Genomic DNA, 18,625 nt, shown 5'->3' with positions numbered 1-18,625 from the left:
TGCCCAGTCCCCACCCAGGACTCCAGCCCAGCCCCGTCCCACCCCCTCCCGGGACCCCCGCGGGCCCCCACCCTCCGCCCGCCCCTGGGACCACTTTCAGAAAGACTTCCTGGAGCCTCCTGCCAGACCCGTTGAGGTTTCGCCCGGTGGCTCCTCCTGCCACCCCCTCACCCCATCATGTGAGCGCAGACTCGCCTCCCTGCGCGGAGCGGGCTCCAGCAGCTCCTTAGCTGTCGGCGGCAGGGCTGGGCGGCCGGGGCTTTGTTACTGTGAACGGGTGGTTTTAGGTGGGTAGCCGCGGGCTAGGTGGGTAGCGGGCCTGCTTGGCTGGCATCCAGGCACCCTCTTCCTGGGGAGGCTGCCCTTGCCACCTGGAACTGTTTCCTCACTCACCGCCGCCCCTCCCCCTCACTTTGCTTAAGCCCAGTGTTCTGGAAGGAGGGGGGGACCTGGGGATCCAAGTCAGATCTTTCTCTTCCTCCGTACCTGGGACTTGCCAAAACCAACCTTCCCTGGAGAGGGAGGCTCAGGGGCTCAGAGCATGACAACCGTTCTTCCATTTGCTCAGGCCAAACCCTTCCAGGGCCTCTTGGAACCCCTCTTCCTCTGGCAGCCCAGTCCTGCACCCCTCCTCTTCCACCAGCTCAACCCAACCGCCCCAGCGCCAGGGCCCTCCATCTGTCTCATCTGCCACCTGCCTGTAGAGCAGCTCCCGACCCCGCCCTCCTCTCCACTGCTCTGGTTCCCACCTTCCTTCCAAACCCCCAGTCCAGCAGTCAGAGCTGGTTCCAAAATCCAAGTCAGAGGCTCTCGTTTCTCTGGTCACAACGCTCTGAAGGGCTTCCGTTCTCACTGGGAATAGAACTCACAGCCCCCCCACACCTCTCCCAGCTACAGTCCCCAACTTCATGTCTCCCACTCAGCTCTGCTCCTGGACCTCCCCCAACACCCTGAGCTCATTCCCGCCCCGGGGCCTTTGCACTGGTTGCTCCCGCTGCCTGGAAGTTTCTTTCCCCAGATGGCTGTATCGTTCCCTCCTTCACTTCCCTCCGTTCTTCCCAAACGTTACCCTACCAGAGAGGGTTTCCCTGTCCCCAGCTTCCTACGCCATGATCATTCCATCCAGCCCCCCCCCCCCACAAAGCTTCCGGTTCCTCCCATGCACTTTTGGGCGCCTTTATATATTACATAGTCCGTCTGTTCCTTTGTTCCTTGTCCCCGTCTTCCCCGTTCACACACATGAGGGTGACGCCGGGAGAGTGGGATGGACTTATGTCCTGCTGTATTCTAGAACTTCCAACCCTGCCTGGCGCACAGTCACCACTCAGTAATCCCCCTTGAGTGTGGGAGCGAGTGAGTCAGGACAGGGAGCCGTGGAGAAGCTTGGCTTTGGGGTCTAGGCTGAAGCATTGCTTTGGAAGTTCTGCTAGTGCAGCTTGGCCTGTCTCAGTTTCATCCGTGTCCTGCCCTTCTGGTCCCATTTCTCCGGCCGGTGCTGCTCAAGGCTGTATGGGCTGTCCAGCGGCCAGACACCGCAGGCTCCCTGCCCCCCCCCCGCCCCACCACACCTGCACCTCAACGTTAGGTGGTGTTCTCTACCGAGAGGTCCAGAGGGAGGAACTGAGGCCAAGGTCCTGGGCCTTCAGCTCGCACCTCCGGCCCGAGTTTGCCCACTGCCAGGTTTTGCCAAGTGCGGTCTAAGGGTAGACAGAAGGCGGGGCAGTTCCTGAGCTTCTGGCTGGAAGTGACACGTTGTCTACTCTTTTGTAGTCAGCCTTTGAGGTAGTTTCCTTGGGGGGTTTTCCCAGTGGTCCTGGAACCAAAAAGATTCACAAGAATCACACCCCAAGATGAGATGGGACTCCGCCCCGTTGTCACGTTTGGTTTCCGAATAGCTGCTGAAGGCATGGCTCTTGGCGGGTAAGAAGTAGGAGCTTGGGCGGGGGGTGCTCTCTATCCTCAAGGACGTAAGACTCCCGTCATGGAGGGAGATGTGTGTCCCAGGGGCTGGGAGAGATCTGCAAAGTAAAAAAGCAAGGACGTGCACAAGGGTCTTGATTCATAACTGCCAAAACTTGCCCCCAAGATGCCCTCCGGTAGGTGAATGGATAAAAACACCAAAACATTCAAGCAATGAGATATTATGTAGCACTGACAAGAACTGAGCTATCAAGCCGTGAAAGGTCATGGAGGCACCCTAACGTGAGAAAGAAGCCAACCTGAAAAGGCTCTGTATACCGTCATTCCAACTATACGACGTTCTGGAAAAGACCAAACTATGGAGACCCTAAAGGGTCCGTTGTTGCCAGGGGTTGGAAGGATGAACGGGGGGCCCAGAGGATTTTTAGGGCAGTGAAACTGTTCTATACGAGACCGCGGTGGTGGGTCCATGTCGTTACACATTTGTCTAAACCCCCAGCACGTACCGCCAGCCCTGAGCCCTGACGTCAGCCACGGACTCTGGGTGATTGGGACGTGTCGGTGCGGACTCGTCAGCTGTAACAGGTGCTCCGCTCTGGCGGGACATCGGTAATGTAATGTAATGGCGAGGCTGTGCGGAAGTGGGTACAGGGGGAAATCTCTGTGTCTTCTGCTCAGTTTTGCTGTGAACCTAAAACTGCTGTAGAAGCGGGGGGCTCCGGTGGCCCCATATTATCTGTGCATCAGACATGTCTTCTTGGTCCCAGTGGTCCAGGGCAGTGCGTAATCAGACTCCACCTCAACCTGTCCGTGCCGCCACCCTCTCCTGGGGGCTCCACTCCACCAGCCCCAAGGTGACCTAGGCTTCTTCCTTCATTCCTCCAGGACCACATTTCTGTGGCTGCCGCCTGGGACGAGTCTTGTCTTTTCTCTGTGTGTCTCTCTTCTGTCTCTTATAAGGACACCTGTCATTGGATTTTCGGGTCCACCCTAATCCGGGGTGATCTCTTCTCAAGATCCTTAATTAATTACACCTACAAAGACCCTTTTTCCAAATGCATGGGTATCGGGGATCAGGAATTAGATGCACCCTCTTGGGGAACACAAGTCAAGCTGTTAACACCTGCAGGGCAGCTGTGAGGATGACATCTCAAATGTCCAGAGCAGAGCCTGGCACACGGGGAGCGCCCAGGAGACATTAGCGGTGGCGGCTGTCAGGGGTCCCTTTTTGGGTCACTTTGCTCCTGCAGAGGAAGTCCAGTGGCCGAGGGCGCAGGTTTGGGCATCAGACCCAGCGGGTTGGAGTTCCGGCTCTACTGCCTACCGGCTGAGTGACTTTGGGCATGTCGCATAGCCCCCTCTGTGCCTCAGTTTTCTCATTTTGAGAACGGGCACAGTACCTCCCTCCTGGAGCTGTCAGAGGACTAGGTGAGCGACTGCAGCAGGTGTCCCTCATGACGCTCGTGGTTATCCCGGTGGCGCCCAAGGGCCAGTTCCAAGTGGCACGTGGGAGGGAGGACGTCTCTGTCCAGCTCCAGGCTGCGGTCAGGGACTCGCGGGAGGAGGACAGTGCTGCCTGATCTCACAGAAGGAGCTTCATAACAATCCTCTCCAACAGCAAGCCAGTGGTAGCCAGAACCTTCTTGGCAGGCCCGAACAGGGAGCGAAAGCAACACCAGCCTGTCCTGCCTGTCACGGGGGCAGCTCGGCAGTGCAGGAATGGGAAGGGGGAAACGCCTCTAACCAAGTCCCTAGCAAAGAGGCCCGGAGCTGCGGCCACCTCTGACCTGCTGGGGTCAGGAGTCACTGGAGGGACACGGATAATGAACCTAAGGGCAGGGCACGGACAGGGGCATGTAGAGTGTGGAAACGGGGCTCCTGGAAGGGAAGGTGGAAAGATCCGAAGGTCCGAAATGTCTCGAGGAGGTAACCCATCACTGTCATTGTTTTTTTTCAGTCGTTGATTTTGAAGTGTTGTCTGTGGAAGAAGGGCTGGTGGGCTGGTTGCATGTGCTGGGGGACAGGCTGGCACTCCCAAATGGCAGGAGCTAGAGGCAGCCAACTGGGATTCATTGCTAGAGAAAATCTTCTGTCCCAGAGGAGAAAGGGCAAAGGATCCAGAGCGCTAGCATTCAAACTTTATTTTTAGCAATAGAACTTTTGTAGAAAGAGCTGTTCCAGAAGACTAAGAAAAGTGCCCCAAATGAGGTGCCTGGGTGGCTCAGTTGGTGAAGCGTCTGCCTCCAGCTCAGGTCATGATCCCCGGGGTCCTGGGATCGAGCCCCATGTCAGGCGCCCTGCTCAGCGGGGAGCCTGCTTCTCCCTCTTGCTCTGACTCTCCTCCCCGCTCGTGCTCTCGCTCTCGCTCTCGCTCTCTCTCAAATGAATAAATTTAAAAAAAAAAAGTGCCACTGCTCTTGGGGCGCCTGGGTGGTACTGTTAGTTAAGCACCCATCCGACTCCTGGTTTCTGCTCAGGTCCTGATCTCAGGGTCCTGGGATCGAGCCCCGTGTTGGGCTCCACACTCAGCCGGGAGTCTGCTTAAGATTCTCTCTCCCTCCCCCGGGGCTAAAATAAATTCATAAAGAAATATTTTCTTTAAAAAGGTGCCCCTACTCTGGATGGCCAGCGGGGAGGGGCTGGGACCCCATCTACCAAGCCTCCCACCCCTCAACAGCCCTCAAGGCTCCTCACTAGATTCCCCAGAGTTCCCAGACTCAGCACAAAAACCTCTCCTGGGAATCTTCCTACAGGGTGCCCCACAGCCCACTCGGAGGTGGGACAGTATTGATGACGGTCTCCACCTTCGTGGGCCAGGGGTGTGGACAAAGGAGGGTCTTCTAGGTCAGGTGCAAGGATGGAAATGGAGAGCTCTCTAAGATCCTGGGGTTCTGCCCCAGTTAAGGCTGTGTCTAGACGCAAGGCCGTGGAGCCCTGGTTGGGGTCTTCCAGTACTGGTCCCCTGATGACTCCAGTTTTATGGGGGGATGGTGGGATCTTCTGCGAGCAAGGGGGGGACCTATTTCTGTTCTTGGATTAAGAAGAAGAAGAATAGCTAGCACTTATCATGTCCTTTCTGCATCTTCCAAGCCACCCTTTGAAATTAATGACCTTAATTTCCAGAGAAGCTCCATGGGTTTGCTAAGTTCACGTGACTCCTGAGTGATAGATCAGAGAATTGAGCCCAGCCAGTTTGGCTCCTGAGCCTGTGTTCTAGGCCACTCTACTCAAAGAGTAGGGGATCTCTTTTGGAAATGGACAAGACTATGAAAGAGGGGAAAACTCAAAATGTAACGTACGCTGGAGAGTGGGTGTCCACGCTCTCAGCATTTCCTGCCCGCACCCCTGCACACCACTCTCCACCCCTTCCTGGCCACACTGAATTTTGGTGTTTGCTCGTTCTCATCTGTCCACAAGGCTGGATTCTTATTACTGTCCTCCCACCGGAGGTGCTCAGAGTGGAGGAGACCTGTGCACCCTCCGAATCGTGACCCTCCCCACCCCCGCCATGGTTTGCAGACTCGGAGGGGTATTTTCTTCCTTCTGAGAAGCCAACTCAGCACTACTTTGCTCCAAGACATGAGCCCATGAGACATGAGCTGTTCTGCTAAAGACCATCCCAGGGACTTGGATCTTTCCAGGGCTGCCAGTTATAAACAGATGCTCCTCCTGGGACCCACCCAGAGACCACCCAGCTCATGTCACTGGCGGGGGGGGGGGGGGGGCTGTGCTCTGTAGCTGAGCTCCAGCAACGAAGGCCAAGTCCAGGCACTCATGCAAGCTTCTTCGGGCAAAGAAGACCAGGCTGGGTGGAGTAGAGTCACTCACTGTTCTCTGTTCAGCAGATTTTTCTAGAGACCTCTCCGGGCCAACACCATGTGACAATGTTAGTTGGCTTGTACTCTGTGGCTGGCCCATGCTGGGTAGTAAGGTTACAAGGTGGACAGAATGGATAGGAATCCCCAGAGGGCCTTGCAAGCTTGTGGGGGAGGCAGGGGTATCCACGAACAAAAGGTTAGTGTTGGCAGTTGGGACTGTGAGTCCTGAGTCGCACTGCACCACTGTTTATAAGTGGTGTGACCTTGGGTGAGTCATTTTACCCATCTGAGCCTCCCCTGTGGAATGGACAGAATAACCATACCCACTCATGGACTTGTAGGGATGAAAGGAGCCCGTGGAAAGTGCTCACCAGATGTTAGCAGCATAATGGCGTCGCTATTGTAGGGAGAGTGGAAGGAGCACCCAGAGAAGCTTCAGAACTGAGGGGGCATTCAAGCAGGGTTCTGTAGGATGAATAGGAGTCCACAGTAGCCTTGGCATTTAAAACAGAGAAAAACAGCCTGTGCTGGGCCCTAGGTAGGATCACAGGGAGCTCAGAATGAGTGAGGTTCATTCCCTGCCCTCCAAGACACGGGATCTAAAAGGGAGATGGTGATGACAACGCACTTGGGGCCAAGTGCAGCGTGTGATTTGTGGGCGTGAACCCTAACTGTGGTCCTCTGGGAGCTTGCTCACTCATTCACACAGCGATGGGGAGAGAGGTCCACATAGACAGCCGCCTCACGATGGAGGGGAGCTCCCGAGAGGCACTGCCTTTGGGGGGGGCGGGAAGCAGGCCGGGCTGGGACCCCCAGTGCTGAGCTACCCGTGTGTGAAGGAGCTGCTCAGGGGATGATCTCTGGGGAAGCTTCTCTTCTGCCTTCCTTTTTTAAGATCATAAATAACGGTCATCGTCCTTTAGAGACGATTTTCTCAGTACACTCGGGCATAAAGAAGCAAAGCACGGTCAGCCACAATCCCACCTGAGACAACCTCTGCTCTTACATAGCCTGGCGACTTCCATTAGCCGTTAGGTTTTTAGGGGCGCCTGGGGGGCTCAGTCAGTTAAATGTCTGACTCTTGATTTTGGCTCAGGTCATGATCTCAGGCTCCCTGCTCAGCAGGGGTGGGGGGAGTCTGCTTGCTGTCCCTCTCCCTCTGCCCCTCCCCCTACTCGCTCTCTCTCAAATAAATAAACAAATAAAATCTTTTTTAAAAAAAAAACTGTTATGTTTTTAGAGGTGAGATTGTCCTATCTGGACAAGGCTGCAGTCTTCTCCCCCAGCGTTAGATCCCTCAGCGCTTTCCCGCGTCGTGAACACTCATCATTCTAACGGCCGCAGATGAAGGTATTTCAAGAGGCTGTGCTGATTTTCTCAGCTCTTTGTGTCCATGGGAAATAATACTAGAGGGCATGTCCTGAATACTTAGTGGGTGCCAGCTTCCGTGTGCTTAATCCCCACAAGACCCCTGAAGAGAGGCAATGGCTTTTCTCCTACTGGGAGAGAGTGAATGCTGCTGAGAAACCTCGGTTCAAATCCCAGCTCTGTCACTCAGTTGCTGTGTGACCTCAGACAAGTTGCTTAGCCTCTCTGGGCCATAGTTTCGTCCTCTGTACAATGTGCATAATATAACGACCTCATCAATCCCCAGATTTAAATGAAGTTCCCCCACTTACTCTTTATCCCGCTCGCCGCAATTTGTGTCTGACGGCGTTCTCACCCGGTCACTGTCTTCCCTCGCTGGCACCCCAGCTCCCTGAGGTGGCCGCAGCGTGAGCCCCCTGCCCCTGGAAGGCTACAGGTCTTGCTCGCCTTCCCTCCACAGAGGCCAGCCACGCAGCCCGAAGGACGGGAGCTAACCGATCCCCCCAGAGGGCCAGGGAGGCCCCAGATGTGAAGCCACCCTGAGCCCTTACTTTATAAGCCCAGCCTAAGAGTGGATCCCAGGGCCGCTGGCCCTCCCGAGCTGCCCCCCGTCCTGGGAGTGAACTCAGAGGAAGCCGGCTTGGGTTCCACGGGCTCATAAATCTGCCCCCTCCTCAGGCTGCTCACCCCACGCTCCTCAGACCCCTGCGTCCTACCTGCCCGTCCTCTCCCTCGTTCTGGCGCTGGGTGGGACTCTTATCCTGTCAGCTGCCCGGGGTCACCCCCAGCTGACTCTGGGCAGGGACCACATGGGCAGGCCTGCTGGGCTGAACCTGCCGGTTCCCTGGTCAGTGCCTCTGGGTCCGCAGGGGGGTCCTAGAGAAGCCAGGAAGGGACAGTGGCAGGAGCAGCTCCAACTGTTCTCCACTCAGCTCTCTCCCTCACCTCCCATCCCCAGAGGATCAGCCCCGGGCTACCCATTGAGGCACGCACGCATGGGCCGGGGCCTCATTTTCATCTGAGACTCACGCCTTGTCCCCTTCAAGGGCCCACGCCTCTGACCTGATTATCTCACAGCTCAGCCCCGGGATGGTTTTGAGGCTCTGGGGGAATCTGGATCTCCCTGAATCTTGGTCCAAGCAGACTCTGTGTTGAAGGTTTTGGGACCCCAAATGGCTCAGCCGAGGAAGATGGAATGGTCTCAGCCTTTTTTTTTAATTTAAAGATTTTATTTATTTATTTATTTGACAGAGAGAGACAGCCAGCGAGAGGGGGAACACAAGCAGGGGGACTGGGAGAGGAAGAAGCAGGCTCCCAGTGGAGGAGCCTGATGCGGGGCTTGATCCCAGAATGCCAGGATCATGCCCTGAGCCGAAGGCAGATGCTTAATGACTGAGCCACCCAGGCGACCCGGATGGCCTCAGCCTTAAACCTCCTCCCAGCCCATCCCACCTGTGGCCCTGAACATTCATTCACTCAGCACACAGCACACGCGCTCCTGGGCCCTGGGATATGAAAATGAACAAGCCAGGCTTGAGGCCCGCAGGGGTCTCCCAGCCCGGGGTTGGGGTGAGGCGGGCAGAAAGCAAACCTGTCCTAGTGCCCAGGGCGAGGTGGGGGCTCTGAGCACAGAGCACGAGCAAGCCAGCCCACCCCGGCATCCCCAGCAGATCCCGAAAAGGAAGTGAAACCTGGGGTGTATCCCCTGCCCATGGAAGATAAGGGGACCCAGCTTTCATTTTATCCCCCTCCCCTTACTCCAGCCCCCTCCCTTTTCAGGGTGCCACATAGACGGTCCTGGCCTCCCTGGTTTTCTGGGCAGACCAGGGGTCGGGGGGTTTAGACTCTACCCTCCTTACCTATCTGAGAACTGGGGGATCAGGAAGAGTTAGTTAATCCAGCCAGGAGCTCCTGGGCCCTTGGTGCCACTTCGGCTGGACCCCCAGGCCCACCTGTTCTTGCTGAGAAGCAACCTAAGGCTCCCAGAACGAAGGGCCCCCTGTCCGTGCCGCTGCTCCAGACCCTCTGAGGTGATCACTTGTGCTGCTAGGACCCCTGCACCTGCCAGCACCCACCCCAGCTTCAAGCTTCCGCTCTCTATCCACTTGTCCAGAAATTCTCAGAGTCCCCAGAGACATTGCCTTCTACCAGACCCTAGGGAACTGTGGAAGCCCCGTGGTCCTGTTCCCCATAGGAGCTGGAGGTGGGGTACGGTTGGGCAGGCACCAGAGCAGAGAAAGAAGGCGAAGGATCACCTTCACCTAAGGCTGCCATATTCAGAAATTAGGTGGAAGGGTGGATAGATGGTGGGAGAGGGTGAGTTGAAGGAAGAAAGGAGAGGTGGAAGGAAGGAAGGAAGGAAGGAAGGAAGGAAGGAAGGAAGGAAGGAAGGAAGGGAGGGAGGATTGGGTGGGTGAATGGAAGAAAGGAAGGATGGATGGATAGATGGACGGACGGATGGACGGATGGATGGATGGATGAAGGATTGGGTGCATGGGTGGGTATGTGGATGGAAGAAAAGAAGGAAGGAAGGATGGGTGGATGGTAGATGGATGGATGGATGGTGGATGGATGGATGGTCGGACAGACAGGTGGGGTAACAAGGGAGGATGGAAGGAAACTGGGGGACAGTGACCACAAGGCAAGGGTGAGGTTTGGTGAAGTGAACGATGCTTACACCCAGTTGCCCTCCTACAACAGATGTTTGTTTTCTTCTTCCTGAAGTGTATCTCCCTGCCTCTCCTGGAGGAACACATTCTTGGTCTGTTTTTAGTTCAACAGACAAGAAAGTGTTCCTTGGAGCCTGTCTAATTGCAGTCTGTTTGCCCTTGATGGACTTTTGTGGTCATGGAGAGCCACGGATGGGATCCTTCCTTCTAAAGCCCTGCCTATATTTTAAGACTTCAATTACAAGAAATACAGTGCTTGGGCTAGGTGGAGTCTTCAAACTGGGCTTTGCCAGGGATGTTTGAGGAGTTGAAAAAAGCGCTTTTATTTTCTTTTTAAAAATATTTCAAAAGTTTTAAAAACGCTAATAAAAAAAGCAGATCCGTGGGAGACCCCCAGCTCTTTTGTATAGCCTGCCAGCTACATCCTTTTGGGGCCCTTTCCGCTTAAGTAAAAGTTCTGAGATTTTAAGGTACATGGTTGATAAACTGTTCCCACCTCCAACTACTTGTCTGTGTGACTTGTCCCTACTGTGTCACAAAGCAGACTGGAGAAATCCACTGGATTCTGGGCTGGTGTAATTGGAGCCCCCTCTGTAACTCCCACTTGAAAATGTTTGCCTGCCCAACACAGCTTTTCCCTTCTCATTAGTTGTTTCTAGAGGAAGAAAATATGCAGTTGGACATGTAATTTCTTCCTTTCCCTCGTTTCACACACTGGGTTCCATATTGAGTTTTATTTTTCAAGGAGAATTTTTTTCTTAAGATTTTATTTATTTGGGAAAGAGAGAACGAGCACAAGTGGGGGGAAGGACAGAGGAAGATGGAGAGAGAGAAGCAGGCTCCCCACTGAGCAGGGAGCCCGATGTGGGGCTCAATCCCAGGACCCCGGGATCATGGCCTGAGCTGAAGGCAGACGCTTAACTGACTGAGCCACCCAGGTGCTCCTCAAGGAGGAATTTCATTGATAATTTTAGAAAGAAAGAAAAAACAAAAATAGAAACCCATTAGACTAATCCCCAAGAAAATCTCATCTCTTCCTTTTTATTTTATTTTTTTTTTGAGATTTATTTATTTCAGATAGAGAGAGAGGAGGGGCAGTGGGGAAGGGAGAGGGACAAGCAGACGCTGTGCTGAGTGCAAGCTGACGTGGGGCTCGATCTCTTGATCCCAAGATAATGACCCAAGCCAAAATCAAGATGCTTAACCGACTGAGCCACCCAGGCGTCCTTCTTCCTTTTTCTGATGCCTTCCAGCTCCCCCCATTCTGTCCCTCTGGGCTCAGGATTCTTAGTTTCCCATCTTCAAGCCCTTTTACCATCAGGGGCCTCTCTGAACCCACGACCTGTCATGTCATGGGGAGCTAGGTGGGTTGTTCTTGCTTAGATCAAGGTTGAGAATTAGCCGGGCTTCTCTTGTGAGCCTTTTATGACCAGCCATTCACAGATTCGTCCCACCGCGTTAGGAATCCATTTATCGGCCGTACCAGGGTCCCCTCCTGGTGCAGTGGGGCCCACATTCATTACCAGTGTGGACAGCATCTTCTGCTCAGTGGAAGCCTGGTGCCTCTCCTCGCGCCCTCCTCCCCCGTGGGACCGCAGCTAGCGGGGAGATCCACTTCGCCTCTGTGGGCCTCATGGCCAGGACCTTCCAGTCCATTCTGGGGGCTGGTGCTCATGAACCTGGCTCTAGATCTAATGGGAGAGAAGGCCAGCTTGTTCCTGAGAGCATTCCAGAATACTGTAGAGAAGGAGTTCTGATGTGGCTTCTGGAATCGAGCTGGCAGGGGGCGTCCTGTGGAAAGCAACGTCTAGGAAGGACTTGTAACTAACACATCAATTGATCGGTCATAAATGGGCTCAGAAACTACTCGTTCATTTCAGAATAGGCTCTATCCCTTTAGAAAAGCACATTGTCACTGTGCTTTGCAAACTGCCTTTGGGTGCAATCAGGGAGGCCAGTTACTCTACTTGCCAGTTCCTTGGGCAGATTGCTGAATTTCCGATGCCAATCACGGAATCACAACGGCTTACTCAATGACCACTTATTTAGTGCTGTCATCCTCTCCTTCCAGATTGTTCTCTGGGGCCGGACTGAGAAATGCCTGAAGGAGACGACGGAGGAGATTCGACAGATGGGCACCGAGTGCCACTACTTCATCTGCGACGTGGGCAACCGGGAGGAGGTGTACCAGACGGCCAAAGCTGTCCGGGAGAAGGTAAGTAGCCTAGAAGGGTCTGTCCTGAGCTCGGCTGGACCCAGGAGAATAGCAGCCAAGGAGCTCAATCTCACCTGGCCTGGGAGAGAGCCTTGCTAATGGCAGAATGGCTGTTTCCGGGGCGTCTTTGGGGACTCTCCCGGGAAGCTGGCCCGTGCCGTGTGTGCGTGAGTGTGCACGTGCCTGTGTGTGTTACTCGGGGTGGGGATTAGGGGTGTGGGTTGATTGCGTAACACCTGTTGTCCCCTTTGGAAGCTTAGGCCTTGTGAGTTTCTGTCCTAGAGCCTGTGGGGCAAATGTCCCCTGGCCCTCTGGGAAAATCCCTGTCCTGACTCCAGCCTTCTGTTTGCACTGAATGTCTCAGTGAGCTCTAAGGGAGCAAAAACCGCCCTGTTTGGTATCTGGCACACGGTGAATGTTAACTGCTTTTATGTAACAATAACCCCGTTTATTATAAACCTGCTTTGTGCCATAAAGTCTTTCAGACCCTCAGATCCACCCCAGTATGGCTGGCATCCCCGTCTCACAAATCCAGGTCGATGCCCGGAGAGACAATGGGCTGTCCAGGGGCACACAGCCAGTGTGGAGGGGGCAGGTCCCTGCGCTGTGGGTGTCGGCCGCCAGGACGAGGTGCCCTAACGGCCCCGTGGCCCCCCTTGCCCGCAGGTGGGCGACATCACCATCCTGGTGAACAATGCTGCCGTGGTCCACGGGAAGAGCCTCATGGACAGTGACGATGACGCCCTTCTCAAGTCCCAGCACATCAACACCCTGGGCCAGTTCTGGGTAAGGGCCGTCTGGGGCCACAGCCAGCCCCGGGTGTGACAGTGACCCGCTCCTTCCCTCGCGGGTGCCGTCTGGGCGTGGGGAGAGGCTCACCGGGGCTGGGGCATCTGGACGTACTGGAATGGGGTGCGGTCAGGGCCCTGCAGCGGGCAGGCTTGGCCCCCTCCCCTCCCGTCCTAGGACAGCTCATCATCAGAGGGGTGCATGTGCCCTGGGGTGGCCCGTTCTCCCCCGAAGAAGTTTAGAGGGGCTGCTGGAGGTTGCGGCTGCCCCACACTGACCTTCCGCCCGCCCCCAGACCACCAAGGCCTTCCTGCCGCGGATGCTGGAGCTGCAGAACGGCCACATCGTGTGTCTCAACTCCGTGCTGGCTCTCTCTGCCATCCCCGGCGCCATCGACTACTGCACGTCCAAAGCCTCGGCCTTCGCCTTCATGGAGAGCCTGACCCTGGGGCTGCTGGACTGTCCGGGAGTCAGTGCAACCACCGTACTGCCCTTCCACACCAGCACCGAGATGTTCCAGGGCATGAGGGTCAGGTCAGTGAGCAGGGGACTCGCCTCCCCCACCACCCCCGGCCACGGCCCGCAGCAGATCGGACCAGGGGCACGGGGCACACGCGCACAGAGCGCTGGCAGCAAGAACCATTTCAGAAGCCCATTATCTGCGGCTTTGGGTCTCGGTCCCGAGTCTCCGTCTGCAGGGCAGTGGGTACCTTAGTGCTTTAGGTCCTGCTTCTCCGCTCAGGGGGCTTTTGTAAAGTATCAGTGCCAGACGCGTGCCGTGGAATATTCCCCAACTATCAAAAGAGAATGGAGTGTTCATCCAGGAGCAGCGTGGATGAATCTGTAAGTCTTACGCGGAGCAAAAGAAGGGAGACGCAGAAGAGTGCGTTCTGCCGGAGCGTACTGTCTGAAGCCCCAGAGCCCGGCCACGGGACAGGAATCTGAGCGGTGGCCATCCCTGGAGCACGGGGGCCATAGCTTGGGAGGAGCCACAAGGGAGCTTTCTAGGCTTTTAAAAATGTTCTCTCTTCCCGATCCTAGTGCGGTTACATAGGTAAAAATTAATCATGCTATACACTAAAAATGTATGCCTTTTTATTGAATGCAAATTATAGCTCAATTTAAAGAAATACGGAAGCCCAACCGTCTCTCCTCCAGGCCAATTAAATGAAAGGGAATGGGAACCACTGGCTTAGAGCTCATACTTTGGTGCCAACTTACCTACACCTGTGATGTCCCCTGGGACCCTGGGTCCAGTGAGTTCCCACTGCAGCCTCCATTGCTCATCTGTAAAATGGGATGATGAGAGGGGCATCTGGGTGGCTTATTTGGTTAAGCATCCCACTCTGAATTTGGGCTCGGGTCATGATCTCAGGGTCGTGAGATCGAACCCCACATCGGGCTCCACGCTGAGCGTGGCCTGCTTAAGATTCTCTCTCTCCCTCTCCCTCTGCCCCTTCCCTGCCCCCCGCTTGCTCTCTCTCTCTCCCTAAAAAAAAGAAAAGAAAAGAAAAGAAAAACAAAGGGACGGTGTGGCGTCTACACCTAGCGTTCTGTGATAAGAATAAAATGGGACCTGGCATGCCACAGCACATGTGTATATAGTAAGCGCCCAATAATTGTTGCTATAATGATGTGGGGTTGTGAAGGGGCATAAAGTCATAGATAAATGAAAATGCGGAATCACCCAACAGCCGCTTTCCTTGCTTTTTGCAACACAGCACACAGTTCTAGATTTGCCTTCCAGATTATACGTATCAGCTTCTTCCAGAAACAAGGACGATGTGGAGGGTCCTGGTGGGAATCGAATGAGTCAGCAGTGGAGGGCCTTTGGCAGAGGGCAAGCCGTGTGGGGATCCCTCGGTCCCCCCGAGCTGTTAGCATTGAGAGTGGTTTGGTGACACCACCGTGTCTCTACACTTGCAAAATCTTGAGCCAGTTTTGCCACCTCTCTGAGCTGTACTTTGCTAGTCTGAAAAAGTGTGGAAATCCTATTTTCCTCAGGGGCTCACGAGGAGGGGTAGAAGTAACCCTTGGAAGGTTCCGGTGCAAAGCCCGGCACACAGATGCTCAGGAACGAACCGCTGCTCTGCTGTCCTTAGATTCTGTATGTAGAGGAGGTTGGATTAATGACAGTTAATGTTCCATGTGCCCCTCCCCCCGCATCACGTCTTGGTTTGGCTTCTTTTCATCTGGGCATACAGGAGGTGCTCCATAAATGCATATTGGATAGAAGAGCAGCAGGGACTATCCGGGGTTTCAGCTGGGCTCTGGAACACAGAAGTAGGCAGGGTATCAGCAGACCTCTAGCAGGGTGCCTGTCTCACAGCATTCTCCTGTCCCACACAAAGGAAATGCAAGGTTCCCCCAAGCCATCATTCTACAGTGGTTCAGGGTGTGGGCCCGCATAGCCTCGGGCCAAATCCCAGCTCTGTTTGACCTTGGACAAGTCACTCAGCTTTCCTGTGCCTTGGTTTCATCTCTAAGAAGGGATAGGTAATGGACCCCCTGCTTCACAGGTTAGATGGGCTCCGGGGTGCGAATCCACCAGCCTGCCTGGCACGTAGTAAGCGCCAGGTGAAGGTTAGTCACCTGCGGATGTGCGGCCGAGCCCCGAAGGGTCTGGGGGAAGAGTCATAAAAGGATGATTGGTGTTCAACCAGCTCCCATTTCTTAAAAGAAAAGACAAAAGAAGAAGAAGAAGAAGAAAAGCACTGGCTCTCTCCCCAACCATGAAAAAACTGATAGGCTTTCTGGCAAGAGTGAGCCGGTAGAGGTGGGAGCTATTGTTTGCAGATTGCGCTTTACTGGTCCTGTGCTATGTTCCAGCCGCAACAGCTACTTTACAAACGCGGCTGCATTTGGCCCTCAGCAGCCCTGTGAGAGTGCTCTTGTCCCCATTTCACAGACGTGGGAACTGAGGCTCAGAGGAGGGAAGTTACTTGCCCGGGGCCACACAGATGGAAACTGGCTGGGCATGCTTCTTCCCCAAGTCTGGGCTACGTCCGTGGGAATAATAGCTCTGCCCGTTCCCTGTGTACCCATCCCACCCACCAGGAAGGAAAGGAGAAAGACCCTCCAGTGGGCGGACGTGCTGGCATCCTCTGTCAGGTTCTCCTGCAGGGCTCTTACTAGGAAGGGCCCCCCTGAACCCACGGAGCTTGGCCTATCCCTCCTGTCTGCCCTTCCCCCAACTAGCGAGCAGGACCGGCCCAGGTCGGGGCTGGAAAACCAGACTGTCCACTGCGTCTGTAGGGTTCCGGCCTCCATGAGCGGCCTCAGCACTTTCACCCCTGCAGGGCCCCCATGGCTGCCCTTCTAGATCGCAGGGCTGTGAGCATCTTGGCTGCATGTTGGGATGGCAAAGGAAGCCTCTCGTGGGGAATGGCGGCGGGGGGTGGGGGGAGCAGCCATGGGTTCTCAGACCAACCCAGCCCGTGCTCGGGTCCCAAGAGTTGCCTTTGCTCAAGGTATCATCAGCTCCGGGTGACTCACCTAAGCCCTAAGTGCTGCTGGGGCCTGAACAGCACACAAGCCTTTTGTGGGATCGCGGTCAGCCCTGTGCCTCCAGGCCCATGAGGGCGAGGACAGAGCTTTAGCCTGAGGCCCATGCTGGCCTGGCTTCAGTCCTCAGAGCCTCCCCCTAATCCCCCCAAAGCCTCAGCTTCCTTCTTTATAAATTGGAGCAAATGGCTCCTGTTGTATTTCGCAGGGGCCTGGCACTTAGGGAGTGTCATCGCAGTGTGGGTATCGGGCCAGAGGCCTCTGAGCAGGCGTGAGAAAGCTCCCTGGCGTTTACGCGTTCAGTCGTTCATTTACCAGCCCCCAGGAAAGCGCCCCGTAAATGTTTGGATGGCTCAGTCAGTGAATCAATGAATCAGCGAGGAAAGCGGTGAGCTGGGCAGAGAGGGGCATTCCTGCAGCCCCTGCCTCCAGAGAGGATGAGCAAGACACATTTGGGGAACAGCAGGTTGTTCAGGAGCATTGATTGAGCACCCACTGTGTGCCAGACTCTGCACAGAGGGGATAAAACAGAGCAAGACCGACCGGACCTCGGCCCTTGTGGAACTCGCAGTCTGATGGGGGAGACCAGCCGTGAACAAGGAGACAAGCAGATAGGCAAGGCCATTCCAGAGGTGGCAAATGCAGTCAAGGGAATTAGCAGGGGGAGGAGATCAGAGGCCACCCCAGGGGGACGGGCCGAGAACCCTCTCTGATGGGAGAGCTGGTAAAAGACCCTGAGCTGGCAAAGAGCTTGAGTGGCAAGAACAGAAAGGTTGGCCAGGATTGCAGGAGCAGAGTGACAAGGGAGAAGGGTCAGGCAGTGGGTGAGCAGGGCCCACACTGAGCAGGGCTGCGGAGGGCACCGGGAGCCCTGGGAGGGTCTGGGCCTGGCAGCCACAGGATCAGAGTGACATTTTAAAGGATCCCTGGGAAGCATTTTGGAGAAGGGGTCCCCGGGGGTGGGCTATAAGATCTCCAGTCTCAAAGGGAGGCTCAGTGGGAAGAAAAAGAAGGGGGGACCTCCCAGCATTTTGGGGGCAGCAGGTGGGGGGCTGGCAGAGCCTTCCAAAGAGGCCTCAAGGCTCCCAAACAGCAGATGCCAGAGGGATGGGCCAGATCCGTTAGCCACGGAGGCGGTCAGCAGGAGCGCTGGCTTCTCTAGAAAAAACCCCTGTCGTTTCTTCCTGCGTCAGGTTCCCCAACCTCTTCCCGCCGCTGAAGCCAGAGACGGTGGCCCGGAGGACGGTGGAAGCTGTGCAGCTCAACCAGGCCCTCCTCCTCCTCCCATGGACCATGCATGCCCTCGTTATCTTGAAAAGGTAAGGGCAGGGGGTGGGGGAGCTCTGGGGCGGGCTCATGCGGGCCATTTCCCCTTCTGCTGGGGAACCCTGGTGGGGAGGAGGCGGCAGGCAGGAGAAAGGACGCGTGTGATCGATTAGTTATGTCTGCCATGGGCAGAAAGTGAGCAGAGGCGGCCTGTGTGCCCGGGATTTCCCACACTTAGGCTGGATCCGCAGGTCTGACCCTTGTGGGTCTCAGGATTCCTTTACAATCTTAAATGTTAGAGAAACCCAAAGCCCCCTTTTCTCTTATGTGAGTTGTATCTATTACTAGTCACTGTATTGAGAAATTAGAATGGAAAAAGTTTACCCTTATTAACATAAATATGGTATTTTTATAAAAAGTGTATTTTCCACCAAAAAAAAAGTGGTAGGAAGAATGGCATTGTTTTGCATTTTTGCAAAAGTCTTTATTGCCTGACTTAATTGGAGACAACTGGACGCTTAGATCTGCTTCTGATCTTAGTTGGTTATAATGTCACATGTCACGTCGCCTCCAGAAAACTCAGCTGCACGTGGGAGAGAGCATGCAGAGGCGAATACGTCTTAATGTTATTATGAAAACAGTGTGACCTCTGAAGAGGTTGCAGGTATCCCCCAAGGGTTCCTGGGCCACACTTTGAAAACCACTGTTCCAGAGACTAGTTCTTGGCTCTGAGGTTCGGGAAGTTCGATCTAATGGGGGAAAACAGAGATCTCAGTGTTTGGGATTCCCAGAAACGCTCCAGGGCTGGTCAGGTGGGATGTACCAGGACAAGTGGCCTCAGGAGGTAGGCTTTAAGGAGGAGATCATCCGCCTTCGGAATCAGCCCAGCATCACATTTCCTAGAACTCTCTAGACTCTGAGCAGCACAGCCCGCCCCTCCCAGGCCTGCCCTGAAGGGGCCATTCCAGGTGCCCACCTAAACCGGGTGCTTCAGGGAGAGCTTGGACCCTGGAGCCCCAGTGACCATGGACTCCTGGCTCCTCTGGGCCGCGTCTCCTGCCCCCAGCCCTCAGCTG

The 18,625-nt window shown here is 55.2% G+C and overlaps 1 protein-coding gene across 2 annotated transcripts in view; it reads left to right on the top strand.

Annotated features, from left to right (window-relative positions):
• Positions 1 to 18,625, top strand: part of DHRS3 (dehydrogenase/reductase 3) — a 39,683-nt gene that overhangs the window by 19,640 nt on the left and 1,418 nt on the right. For both annotated transcript variants that reach the window (XM_008694710.2, XM_008694711.2), the window contains 4 exons: positions 11,847 to 11,990; positions 12,657 to 12,776; positions 13,075 to 13,313; positions 17,477 to 17,602. In XM_008694710.2, coding sequence (XP_008692932.1) covers positions 11,847 to 11,990; positions 12,657 to 12,776; positions 13,075 to 13,313; positions 17,477 to 17,602 — 629 coding nt within the window. The remainder of the gene's footprint in view (positions 1 to 11,846; positions 11,991 to 12,656; positions 12,777 to 13,074; positions 13,314 to 17,476; positions 17,603 to 18,625) is intronic.

This window comes from Ursus maritimus, unplaced genomic scaffold (genome assembly GCF_017311325.1).
Source record: "Ursus maritimus isolate PB19 unplaced genomic scaffold, ASM1731132v1 scaffold_32, whole genome shotgun sequence".
NCBI lineage: Eukaryota > Metazoa > Chordata > Mammalia > Carnivora > Ursidae > Ursus > Ursus maritimus.
Note: the sequence above shows the minus strand (reverse complement) of the source record. Positions and strands in the feature narration are given on the sequence as shown.